At 42.6% G+C, this 13,495-nt stretch overlaps 2 protein-coding genes across 3 annotated transcripts; one reads left to right on the top strand and one right to left on the bottom strand.

The window, feature by feature from the left end:
- The first annotated feature begins 442 nt into the window (after nucleotides 1-442).
- On the top strand, nucleotides 443-7,562 carry LOC129807318 (WD repeat-containing protein 81). Of its 2 annotated transcripts, none has more exons than XM_055856512.1 (7): nucleotides 443-560; nucleotides 626-4,484; nucleotides 4,543-4,718; nucleotides 4,791-5,911; nucleotides 6,294-6,498; nucleotides 6,563-6,819; nucleotides 7,126-7,562. In XM_055856512.1, exons 1-7 carry the CDS (start codon nucleotides 537-539, stop codon nucleotides 7,355-7,357), a joined length of 5,874 nt encoding a protein of 1,957 aa, XP_055712487.1. In that variant the 5' UTR covers nucleotides 443-536; the 3' UTR covers nucleotides 7,358-7,562. The 2 variants fall into 2 exon arrangements, with proteins under 2 accessions (XP_055712487.1, XP_055712486.1); XM_055856511.1 differs by having other exon boundaries at nucleotides 4,770-5,911.
- A 1,374-nt stretch (nucleotides 7,563-8,936) lies between these two features.
- LOC129806759 (uncharacterized protein K02A2.6-like) lies at nucleotides 8,937-12,869 on the bottom strand. Its single transcript, XM_055855531.1, has one exon. The coding sequence runs from the start codon at nucleotides 12,867-12,869 to the stop codon at nucleotides 8,937-8,939; it is 3,933 nt and encodes a 1,310-aa protein (XP_055711506.1).
- Nucleotides 12,870-13,495: the final 626 nt, after the last annotated feature.

Here is a 13,495-nt window from a genome sequence, read left to right as displayed (position 1 = left end):
TTGAGCAGCTGATGGATTTGAAATGGTTAGTGCTGATACCAGGCGCTGAGGAGCACTGATGACTGATTTTAGAGCAGTTTTCTTCAGAAGACTAGCTTACAACAACTTTCTCTTTGGCTTTATGTAAACAGAATAGGCTTAAATGTTCTGGTAGCACGAACTGAGACACTTAAAATATTTTTTATTTTAGAAAAATCTAGTTTCATCTAGTTGAAAAATCTGTTTAAAATATTACACAACATTTTAGTGTAATAAAATTTCAATTAATAAACACTAGAGGTACTAAAGTTTACATAAAAATATTTTTATAGGACGCAGCCGACGCAGCCGAAAAAATCCGAAAATTCAATTTTAAATTAACGGTTGGCCGTTGATAATTTTAATGATAAAGCAGAACAGTGATCAAGATGTCCAGGAACAAATCCCAATTCCCATAAGCTGGACTGCTTCTATCACTGGTTTTCCTGGAGTTGTCAAAGTCCAGCATTATTTTTAGTTTTCGTGTGTTGTTTTTGGGATTTTTCTCGTGGAAAACCATGGAAGTGCTGATAGAACAGCTAGTGAGTATCGAGATAAGAATTAGTCCTTGAGAATTGCACTTATAAATGGTTGATTGAACTTATAGGGAATTCCCAAGCGCCAAATATGTGAGACCAAAACTCCCAATCGCTTTGAGATTCTGACCAGCAACACCTGGATCAAGTATCTGGCCAAGTACAGCAAGCTCATTTCATTCCCAGCATATCAGAACACTATTGAGGAATGGGGAGACTTCAGCAATGATCCCCACTGGTCGAGAATTTACGTGAGCGTACTCAAAAAGTACACACACAAAGTCATTCCTCTGCCCAGAATCCGTCATGATCCTATTGATGGGGAGATGCCACTGTCCTACTCTCAGATTCTGCACTACGTGAGCCAGAGCAATCACAAAAATCTCTGGAGGGCAGCTTACAAAAAATATGTGGAGAGTCAGGGGGATAAGAGGGAATCTACAGAGCATCCATCTTCCCGGAGGAACGATAAATCCGTCAATCTTGTGCCCTATGACGTTGTTCTCAGGGAAGCTGTGATCAGAACTTATGGCTGCACTGTTGTCCATGCTAAACTCGACAGAGTTTCAGATAGTGAGGATATCCCCACGAATCCTGGAGAGAATCTTGACAATCCAGACACGAATCTCTATCCAGTTGTTGCTGCCATTGAAAGCAATAGCCACTTTTTCCTTGTCCATGATCTCGCCATTAGCAATACCCTCCAGGACTGCATAACTTACAGTCCAGCTGTTCTCGAGAGATCCCACAATAAACCTCTATTTCTGATCTACCAGCTGTGCAATCTCATGAAATCCATGCACAGAAGAGGTCTCCTTCTGGGCGACATCACTTTGGGTGATATGTACCTCACTGAAAATCTCTGGCTTCAAGTTATGCCTAAAATCGAGGCTAACATTCTCCAGTTGGAGAGTGATTCAGAGCCAGGAGAAGTTTTTGATCTCATGCCATCAACTTCATCGCCCGGAAAGAAGAGGACTTGCTTCATGACTCCAGAACTTGGAGCTCCATCTTATTCTCTGAGAGATTGCTGTGAGATGTGGTGCTGTGGCCACTTGTCCAACTTCGACTACCTCACGATTCTCAATAATTTTGCCGGGAGACGCATTGGCATCCCTGGGCATCATCATATCATGCCCTGGGTGAGTGACTTTGCCTTCCGGAACGGCAATAACTGGAGAGATCTCTCCAAATCCAAGTACAGACTCAATAAAGGCGATGCCCAACTGGATCTCACATTCCAACCACAGAATGGAGCTGAGATTCCACATCATGTGTCTGACGTCTTGTCAGATATCACATTCTATGTGTATATGGCCAGGAGGACGCCAAGATCTGTACTTTGTAGGCATGTTAGGACTGTTTGGGTTCCAGCGGAATATCCAGCATCTATCCAACGCCTGCAGGAATGGACTCCGGATGAGTGCATTCCAGAGTTCTTTACAGATGCCAATGTTTTCAAGAGCATCCACGAGGACTTGCCTGATTTGGAAGTCCCTGCCTGGGCCAGCTGCCCAGAGGACTTCATCACGAAGCATCGGGAAGCCCTAGAGAGCACTTATGTGTCCGAACGATTGCACAATTGGATTGACCTGACCTTTGGGTACAAACTAACTGGCCAAGCCGCTGTAAAGGCGAAGAATGTTTGCCTATCTATGGTGGATGATCATCAGAATCTCTGCCAAAGAGGAGTAGTTCAGCTCTTCACGCACGCCCATCCCCCCAAGATGATCCCCAATGTGTGGTTGTCGAAGAACCAGCCAAGAATCCACAGTCAAATCGCTGAAACGTCCAAGAGACGGCTCACGAGAAGTTCCGAGGATCTCAGTACACAACCCGGGGAAACCCTGGAACAATCTCCAACTTCTGGCCGGAAGAATTCCTCCTCGAAGCAACTCACAGCCAGTCGGAGTCACTGCATCCCTGAAGATGTGTCCATCAGCATTGAGAGATCTATGAGTTGCTACCAAAATGTCCAGAAAACAATTATACTCCCCAAAGATTACAATCCCGTGTCCCAGCTCATGGCTGTGGAATCTGTTGATGTCTTTCTGAGAAAAACCTTCCTCAATGACGTGGAAAACTCGCCCAAAGTCGAGATTCCCACGAGATCATCAGCTCAGTACATGTCAGACGGGGATTCGGGATCCTTCACCAACAGGATCTTCTCGGAAACTTATGAAGCCAGCCTAAAGCACAACAAGCGCTTGGTTAATCTCAAGCACAAGAACCAGATTGTCCAGAAGTCCACGAGGAACTTTAAGCAAATAATCGCTGAGTATCGACTCAGAGAACTTCAAATTCTAGGATGCCTCATTGTGGAGCTCTGTCTACCCCATAAAATGCGTCCTTTGAGTTCAGCTGCCTGTGGAGGAACCTTTGAGCAACGTCTTGCTACTTGCAGGAGCATCGTGAAAGCTGATGGGGATTGTCTTCCACCATGCGTTCAGTATCCCGTCCGACTCTTCCTCCAACTCACTCCGGAAGAGTCAATAATCACGGAGAAAGGTCTCCCAGTCCCATCAGCTCATCAAATTCTCCAACCCTTGCTGACCAATGCTCTCTTTCCCTTCCCGCCTACTTATCTGGGGGTCTATGCAACAATTGAGACCCTCAAACGCTTCCAGGAAGCTCTGAGACTTCTAGAAATGACCACGTACTTCGAGTGCGATGGGAAAGAATGTTCAAAATATGAGACCGTCGATCGAACTCGATTGGCGTTCCGGAGGAGAATGGCAGAGTGCAAGGTTAAAGCCTGTGTGAGTCTTCTGGACAACATCCTTGAACCAATTGGCTATGAACAGTTTTCCGCGGTTGAATTAGTTCTTCCTCATGTTGTGGAGCTGATGTCACATGAAGACACAGCTATCCTGGCTGCTTGGTATCTGTTTGATGCTATGGCATCAGTTCTCGGCCCTGAAGATACCCGGAAGCATCTTCTTGGACCGCTTTTGCGTCTCTATGACACAGACAATGAAAGCAAATGGGGTCAGGTGAATTTTGACCTGAACACCACCCGACAGGGTACAAATGCCTCATTTAGAAGCAAGAAATCCGTCAAGTTGTACCATCATAGCTTCCTCCTGCGACTTATCGTGCGATTTGGCTTGAGGGTCTTCCTTGGTAATTTCATAGCGCCCCTCATTGAGGCTGTTGGCGGGTACAAAGAACCAGAAACTACATCTAATCTTCATTCCCATGATGATCGTCACAGGACCAAATCCACTCGGATCCTTAAACTCAATCAATCTGAGAGCCTGCAACTGCATTCTCCAGATGCTGAAGATAATGAAGGGAGGCGCAAAAAAGACACTTCTGATCACGATGGATTGTTCTTTTTCGAGCAGGAGCACGATGACGCTAAAATGGATGCTGAAGATTTGGATGCTGAGAAGAATATTCTAAAATTGATGGATCACCTGGAATTCAAGTCCGATGGGAGTGTATCAGAGTTGCAATTAAATCACGCACAGGCGGAAGAAGTTACAGAGGATTCCATTGTGGATGATCCGGAGAATGAGAAGTCATCCACAATTCCCATTCCTCACTGTGTCCGGAGCACTGACCAAGTCCTCACAATTGGCTGTGAGGTAGGCAGTCGTAAGAGTACAGATTCCACCGAGATCGTCCTCAATGAACCACATATGGGTCAGAAAAATCAAGATCGCAATAGGAAGTCCAGCAGAATCTCAGAAATGAGCGCTGAGAGCCTCATTTGGCTATCTCATCGTCTTGGTCCTGTACTCACAGCCAGGTACCTCACACGAAATCTCCTGAAGATGCTGACCCTTTGCTATGTTGGTCAGGAAAATCTTCTTCCGGATGACTCTAGGCCTCCTCCGAGCATTAACAACTTCTCAATAGCATGTGGAAGGGTTGTTGGGGATCACAGTGCAGCGAAGATCCTGGAGTGCCTAACAGCCATTTCAGGTAAGTCCCAATTTCCTCTGCTTCTACCAGATTTGCCTTACTTCAACTTCTCTTCTAGCTCTTTTCGGGGAGCAACTCATCCTTCTGCAGTATCTCCCGCATGTGAGTGAATTGATCATCCTCTGCAAGAAGCGCATTACTCCAAGTCTCGAGGGTGCTCTAATCAGTTCCCTCCAGCTTCTCAAGTACCTGGTTCCATGTCTCAGTGATTCCACAATCATGGATCAACTGCACGTAAGACCCTACCCTTATACACTTACTAATTTGCCCCATTGCTTTGCTTAGAATCCCTCTCGATGCTTCCAGGACATGATCCTTCAGTCAATAGTGCATCCCATCATAAAGATCTGCTCAAGTCGATGCCCCATGCCAAGTGGCTTTCTCGCGAGGAATGTCATCGCGCGGAAACTCTTGGACACTCTCTATGTCCTATCCATAAGGATTGGCCGAGAAATGACCAGAGAACATCTCTGTGTTCCAGCTTTGCAGAGATTCTTCCTGATCTTTGACAAAGCTTACGGTGTAGTTGAAAATTTGTCATCTTCAGAAGCTAAGGGTGGACCAGAATCTAGCCCAGTGGCCACAGAAGACTTGTACGAAGAAGTCAAACGAGATGGTGGGATCCAGGAATGGACTCTTCAAGGATCTCCCCTTCAATTCTCCATTGCAAAGATGAATGCTTCCCTAGACAGCGTCTCACCGCCAATGGATGCCGCAGCTTCTGAAGCCAAAAGCCAGGCCATCAAGGAAAAAGTTCTCGAAGAAATCAAGGATGTCTTTACTCCCAATCTCGCTCACGTGGCTTACGTTCCATTCCTGAACTTCCTCGGAGAGAGTGTCATGCAGCAAACTGTTAAGAATCTTCCTCTGATCCTCAATCTCTGCCATGAATTTGAGCAACCAGATGCTCCTCTATCCTCCGACAGACCTTCCCGCAGTGATTCCCTGAGACTCCCCGTTCCGGGAACTTCTTCAAAAACCGATGAAGACTGCAGTGGGATCTCTAACAGTTTCGGAACAACAGTTGTTGGCAATCGCATTGAGGTAAAGAGTGAGAAGGTGCCAGAAATGGGCGTAATGGAAGTTCTGGACATGGTTACGTACAAGATGGATCATGTCAACAACACCAGGCACCTCCGTGGGAACTGGCTGGCTTACTGGGAGCACGAAATCGGACGCTCAGACAAGGATAATCATCTCAATTTGAAGCAGATCAAGCTACAGAGCTATGCTGGACACACAAATTCCGTAAGGAGTATTTTGGCCCTGGACAATGAGAACAGCTTCATGTCGGCTTCCAAGGACAAAACTGTAAAGCTCTGGAGTTTAAGAAGCGAAGGCGATGGCTCGAAGGTTTCCACGTGTCAGTACACTTATACAAATCATAGAAAATCTGTGCATTCCCTGACATTCCTGGATTCATTAAGGTTAGTGTCTTCCAGGGATATTTCCTATTTTACATTATTAAATTTAATAATCTTGCGCTTATAATGTTGTAAACTAGTTTATCCAAATGGGGAATTGAGGATTAGAGTATTAGAAAAGTCTTTAAAAAGTAAAAACAGCAAAGCAAAATCCACAACGTGTACTTCAAGGCAATTTATTTAACAAAAGAGTTTGACAACCCGACTTTTTACAAAAGCTCATTTCTTAAATTCAAAAATAACCGTTGTTTGCTAATTCAAATTATCTCAATTCTCTAGGTCTAGGCCAACTTTGTTAGATCAACGCTAGGGTCCCCACACTCTAAAATAATTTTAATGAACATTACCTCTAATATTGTTCCGGATATTGTCCCTGGTTTTCCAGACTCACCGTTTCTTGTGATTCATGTGTTCATTTATGGGATCCATTTGTGGGGAGCTTGATTGGCCAATTGGATGCCACAAAATACAGCCCTGTCTCTGTTGTACGCACATTCCCTGCTCCCAGTGCCCTGGTTCTTGCCGGAACAGCCGATGCCTCTGTTAAGATAATCGATGCCAGGGATTTTTCCTACGTCATTGATTGGAAAGTGAGTCTTACCACCTTCCTTCTTCTACAAAATTTTCATAATCTTGCTTTATCCTGCCTTACAGCTAACTCAGAATGCCACAGGATCAGTTCGTTGCATGGCAGTATCTCCTTCGGGCACCTGGATTGCTGTGGGACTGAGTTCTGGACAGCTGACAGTTCTGGACAGTCGAACAGGAATGATTCTAGCCACTTGGCGTCCTCACGATGGTGAACTGCTCCAGTTAACAGCGCCAAATGATCATCAAGTGATCAGTTCGAGTCTCGATCACAGTATTTCCGTTTGGAATGCTCACGACGGAAGTCTTCTGTTCAATCTCAAGTGAGAATCCTTATTTACAATATCCAGCATTATGGTGATATTCCAATGAAAAATGAACATGTTTTTTAGCACCTTACTGTTCTCAAACACTTCTACATAATCGAGTTTTCTTTGTACTGGTTCCTGTTACGACTGTTTGATGGTTTTAAAACACATCAAGAACTGAAGACAACAGTCGAGATAGGAACCATCATAAAGAAAAGTCGATAATGCAGAAGCATTTGAGAACAATAAAGTACTAAAAAAATATATTTTTCAATAGGATTGTTTCATTATCTGTTTCTATAAATTTCCTCTTCCTTTTAGGAACCCAGCAGAGCCAACCCATTGCCTCTACTACAACAGTCCAGAGCTGATATCTGGGACTCCTGCCAATAAAATCTGCGTGTATTCGAATATCGAACCAGAGGCTACGTTCTTCGTTACGAAACTGCGATCGGATACTCTGAAGGGGGTACTCACGAGTCTCGTGGCACTTCCATTGAATCGAATGCTCCTTGTAGGCAGTGACAGTGGCAATATCACCCTCATCTGCTAAGGATCAATTGATCCAGACACCAAATGTTTTTTTGCATCTAGAATTAATTGTATACAATTGAAAGTTATGTGATTTATTTTATTGTTCTTTTAGATACTCGGTTAATGCTCCTCACATTGCGTTCCAAATGAGTTATTTTATTCACTCTCTCTTAATTTATGCTGTGAAAATTATCATGCAAATATATACAAATTTAGTGAAAAGATCCAGAAGTTTGTTTTTTTATTTAAATAAAAGATTTTCTTCCGTAAAAAGGAATGGTAAAGCATTTTATGCCTTGTGAAATGCTCAAGCTCGTGACTCAGATACTACATCTCAAGAGTACCTTCGCTTCATTTATCACTGACTACTTGTTAATCAAAAATCACTCAAAACCGATTTATAATCGATTTAAACCGGTTCAAACTTCTCAGGAACGGTAAGACCTTTACAGAAAGCCCGAACATAACCCCATTCGGTTGAGAACTCTAGAGTCTTTTTAGCATTTTATCTTGGAAAACTGTTATTATAGCCGTGACATTCAAGTCCCTTTACTTCGGGAGCAATAGGAATCGCCGAAAGGCTAATTATAATTTGGAACCGTAGAAAAAATTATTTTGTAAAAATGTTCGTAAATGTTTGTGAATTCCTATGAGGAAGCTACAAAATGCTCGTGAATCGTATAACCCACAAACAAGTTCGTAAAAGTTTGTACTTTATTCACGAACATTGTTCTCAACATGATCACTTGACGAGCATTTTTTGTACTTTTACAAACATTTGTTCGTAAATGTTCGTAAACACACAAAAAATGATCGTAAAATTTTCTCATTTGTTCGTAAATGTTTGTTTTCCTGTCGAACATTTTTCGAACATTTACGAACAAATGACAAAATTTTACGAACATTTAAAAGCAAATCGTCGGTTCCGAAGAAGACTATTGTAAGTCCAAAATGTATACTTTACAGGAAAGAGGTTTGAAGTTTGACAGCTAAAATTTATTTTCATTAATTTCACTGCAATTTGTATACTTTCAGCTTTTGAAACTATTTTATCATACTTACGCATTGAATATCTTGTAGTTAACACTACTTTTAAATTAATTATAGCAAAATTGTTGGCAAAAAACTCAATGATTGGGCACGCTGATTTTAAGTTTTTTTTCTTGTAACTTTTGCAGGAATATCTTAATCAACATAAAATTTTGTAGGGATATAGATCTAAGGTTTCTGCATCCAATGATACCATCTTTTTATACTATTGTAAGTAGACTTACAATAGTCTTCTTCGGAACCGACGAAATGCTTGTAAAAGTACGAAAAACTTGCGTCAAATGATCATGTTACGAACAATGTTTGTGAAAAAAGTACAAACTTTTACGAACTTTGTAGTATACTGCTCACTCACCTGGAATTATATCTGGATTAGTATCCCATTCACGTCGCTGCAGCAGTAACACCACGACCACGAGGCATCCCGTTCAAGTGCACACTTTATTCTACTTCTTCTTCTCATACAATTCAACCATCCGGGAAACCTTACAACTACTTATCTATCTATATACAATATATACATTATGTACATAACATCCCTCCCCTTTTTAGTCACAGACATAATCCTGTAAATAACTGGGAGGATGGCGCTCACGTCCTGACCTTCTCAACTCGCTTAAAGGAGTCTCTGGCTGTGAGACTTCGCCAGGCTCTTCAGGGGTGGTGACTTCTGGGTTCTGTATGGTCTCTTCAATTTGTATCACTCTTGACCCTGAGCCTGAGGCAACTGTTCCTTCTTCCGGTCTGTCAGCCGTCGCTGTTGGAGAAGCTTCCACTCGCTCTATCAACTGATTTATGTGTCTCCTCCAGACAGTTCCATCTTCGAGCTGTACCTTGTAGGACACTGGTCCTGTTACTTCCAGAACCACAGCTTTTATCCACTTGTCCCCTGAAAAATTTCTAGCGTAGACCTTGTCCCACTCCTTGAATTTCCTCGGTTCTTTGTGTTCTTTATTCCTTTCTGTCTTAATCTCCTCTGGGTGTAGCCGACTCCAGCAGTTCCTTATCCTCCTTCCCATCAAAAGTTCACAGGGTGCCTTCCCAGTAGTCTGGTTTGGAGTAAGGTGTTGAACCATAAGGAATCTGGCTAACTTCAAGTCGACGTCACCGGTAAATTTTGCCAAAGCCTTTTTGGTTGTTTGAACCATTCTTTCTGCCTGACCATTGCTGGCAGGATGCCACGGAGACGATGTGATACTTTTGATGCCATTTGACTCATAAAATTTCCTGATTTCCCTTGACACGAAACAAGTTCCGTTGTCCGAGAAAATTTCTCCTGGGATTCCATGAGTCGAAAAGATCCTTCTCATCGCTCTTATCACTTCCTCTGACGATTGGCTCCTTACTCGTTCAACTTCCAACCATTTAGACGTCACATCTACGACAATCAAATAGTTGTTGCCCTGATGAGGTCCGGCAAAGTCTACGTGCAGTCTTTCCCAGGCTTTCTGTGGTGCATTTCCTTCACACAATGGAGCTTTCGGTGGATTGTTTCTCTGAGTTTGGCACGTTTCACATTCCCTCACTTTTCTTTCAAGTTGTTGATCCATTTTTGGCCACCACATATACATTCTAGCCAAGACTTTCATGTTGACTATACCCAGATGTGTACTGTGTAGAGAGTCCATCAACTTTTCTTGAAGTTCCTTTGGGATTATCACTTGTGTTCCTCTCAGAAGTATATCCTTTTCCACTGTTATTTCACTCCTGTGGAGAAAATATGGTTTCACATCCTCGCCTGGACAGTTTTCTGGCCACCCTTGCAACACCCATCTTTTGACTTTCTTCAACAATGGATCTTTTTTCGTGGCTTCTTGAACTTCTTTTGCCTGGATTGGAGATTGATCCGTTTCCAACATAGAAATCACTCCAATTTCACTCTCTTCGATCACTTCCTCTTTCAAAGGTAGTCTGCTTAACCCGTCTGCATTGCCATGTTCCTTCCCCTTTCGATAGACTATTTCATAGTCATAAGTAGCTAACAGAAGGCACCATCTTTCCATCCTTTGGGAAATAATTTGAGGAACTGGTTTATTCGGGTTAAAAATTCCCAACAACGGCTTGTGATCTGTTATGATGGTCACTTTCCTTCCATAAATGTAATTATGGAAATGTTTCACTGCTTCAATTATCGACAGAGCCTCTTTGTCAATTTGAGCGTAATTCCTTTGATGCTTGTTGAGTGTCCTTGAAAAGTACGAAATTGGTTTCTCTCCTCTTTCAGTTTTATGAGCCAGAACAGCCCCCACCCCGTACGAAGAGCTATCACAACTCAAAACCAAAGGTACTTTCAAACTGTAATGCATCAAAATGTCTGTGGACGTGAGAGCTTCCTTCAGTTCCCTAAATGCTTTATCATGAATTTTTTCCCACTTCCACTCAGCATTTGTAGTTTCATCTAGCAACCTATGCAAACATTCAGCTACTGTGGCCCTATCTTCAATGAATCGACAATAAAAATTAACTAATCCCAGAAATGCCTGCAACTGTTCCTTGTCTTTTGGGGGAGGGGCGTCTTGTATAGCCTTAATGTGACTTTCCAAAGGTTTTATCCCTTTACTACTAATTCTATAGCCCACAAACTCAATTTCTTCTACCCCAAACTTACATTTCTCTTTCTTCACAGTTAATTTAGCCTCATCTAATTTCCTAAGGACCAACTCAAGCCTGTTATAATGTTCTTCAGCACTATTCCCTATTACCAAGATATCATCCAAAAATACTAACACCCCTGGTATACCTGCCAAAAGGGTTTCCATAAATTTTTGAAAAATACCTGGTGCTGCGGAAATCCCGAAAGGTAGCCTCTTCACTCGATACAGACCCCGATGAGTATTCCAAGTCAAAACTCGGCTAGTTTCTTCGTTTACTTTCAATTGCTGATATGCTTGAGCCAAGTCGATTTTAGAATAGTACCTTCCTCCAGCTCCAGCGAGAAGTTCTGACACTGTAGGTAGAGGATACGGATTCTTCTTGCTCATCAGGTTCACCGTTCCTCGATAATTTCCACAAATGCGGATATCACCATTTGGCTTCACCCTGTATGTCGTTGGTGTCGCCCACTCTGAATTCTCCACTGCTTCAATCACCCCTTGCTCTATCAATTTGTCTAATTCCTGGTCAATCCTTTCTCTCAAAGCCATGGGTGGAGCATGATGTTTCATAAATACAGGTTTGGCGTCTTCCTTCAACTCTAAGTTCACCTCAATCTCGGGATGAGCACCCAATTCTTCTCTGAATACCCCCTTGTGTTTTTCTATCAACGGTGACAATCTGTCCATCTGGTCCATCTCAATTGCTTTGACTTCAGGAACAAGCACTTTGATTCCCAATGCTTGGAACCAATTCCTTCCCAGCAACGGTTTACCTCCTTCTTTGGTGATAATCAACGGTAATTTTACCTTCCTGTCAGCCAACTCAACTTTCACTTTTAATTTCCCTTTTACAGTGACCCCTTTTTTAAGCCAAGTTTGTAGCTTCACATTGCACTCCCGATAATCTTTGCTAATCTTCAGGTTCTTCCAATCCTTCTCACTTATCACTGTATTGGATGCCCCTGAGTCAACTTCCATCTCTAGAGGAACTCCTTCAATCTTCACTGACACCCAAACACCATTCCACTGTTCAGCAATTGTATTTATCTGATTTACAGTTTCGTCTTCATCTGAAGTGTCATCTGAAAGTTTCACAACATTTACTTTCTTTCCTGCTTTCTTTTTCTTAGATTTTTCCTTGGTGCATGCTCGGCGGATGTGTCCTTTTTCTCCACACTGTCGGCAGATGGCCTCCCTAAACCAACAGTCACTGGCATTATGTGGTTTCTTACATCGGAAACACATCTCCCCGGGTCCCTCTTCTATAGCAAATCCTTTCTTAGAGATGGCTTGAACTTTCCCTTCTTCTGGTTGGATCGTTTCCGCGCCCTTTGCAGCCGCCTCTTCTGCTCTTGCTATGTCACACGCTTTTTTGTAGGTTAGGTCCTTCACTGCCAGCAACTTCTTGCGAGTTGAATCGTCTTTAATTCCACACACCAAACGATCTCTGATGGCCTTTTCCAAGTCCCCAAAATTACAGAATTCTGATAGCTTTCTTAGCTCTGCGATGAACTCAGCTATAGTCTCTCCTTCTTTCTGAGATCTTCTGTAAAAATTGTACCGTTGTACAATTTCATTGGGAACAGGATCATAGTGGGCTTCCATGGCTTGGATGAGGTCTTTATACGAACATTCAGACACCTTTTTTGGGGTCACCAATCCCTTGACGGTTTCATAAGCTGCTGCTCCCACCACCGACATCAATTGGCCCCGTTTAATTTTCTCGTCTTCAATTCCTTGACCCTCGAACCATAGCTCAAGCCTCTCCTTGTAACTTGCAAAAGCTCCTTTTGGGTCGTATGGCCCCAAATTTGGGCATGATTCAACAAATTTTGTTGTCTGGGAAGACTTAACCTCACTTTCGTCTTTGGGTCCTTTCGTCGCCATAATTGTAGTATACTGCTCACTCACCTGGAATTATATCTGGATTAGTATCCCATTCACGTCGCCATAATTGTAGTATACTGCTCACTCACCTGGAATTATATCTGGATTAGTATCCCATTCACGTCGCTGCAGCAGTAACACCACGACCACGAGGCATCCCGTTCAAGTGCACACTTTATTCTACTTCTTCTTCTCATACAATTCAACCATCCGGGAAACCTTACAACTACTTATCTATCTATATACAATATATACATTATGTACATAACAAACTTGTTTGTGGGTTATATGATTCACGAGCATTTTTTAACTCCCCCATATAGGAATTCACAAACATTTACGAACATTTTTACAAAATATTTTATTCTGTGCAGATTCAGAATTAGGCTTCTACTAATGAATGTGAAGATTTTAAATTTTGGAGTTCGGTGGCGTGATGGAACATATGGTAGTAGTCATAGAAGATGTTGGGTCCGAGGTAGGCCTTTAGGCAAAGATCAAAGTGGTAAAGGGTGAGTCCGACAAGTTTCCTGACTAATGCTTGGCGTATCACAAACCAGTATGGTACGGCGAAACATTGTCGTTGCGAAAAGAATGAAACAGTATCATAAAAATTGCAGAATCAT

Source organism: Phlebotomus papatasi, chromosome 3 (assembly GCF_024763615.1).
Source record: "Phlebotomus papatasi isolate M1 chromosome 3, Ppap_2.1, whole genome shotgun sequence".
NCBI classification, from domain to species: domain Eukaryota; kingdom Metazoa; phylum Arthropoda; class Insecta; order Diptera; family Psychodidae; genus Phlebotomus; species Phlebotomus papatasi.
This window is presented reverse-complemented; position numbering and strand designations above follow the sequence as displayed.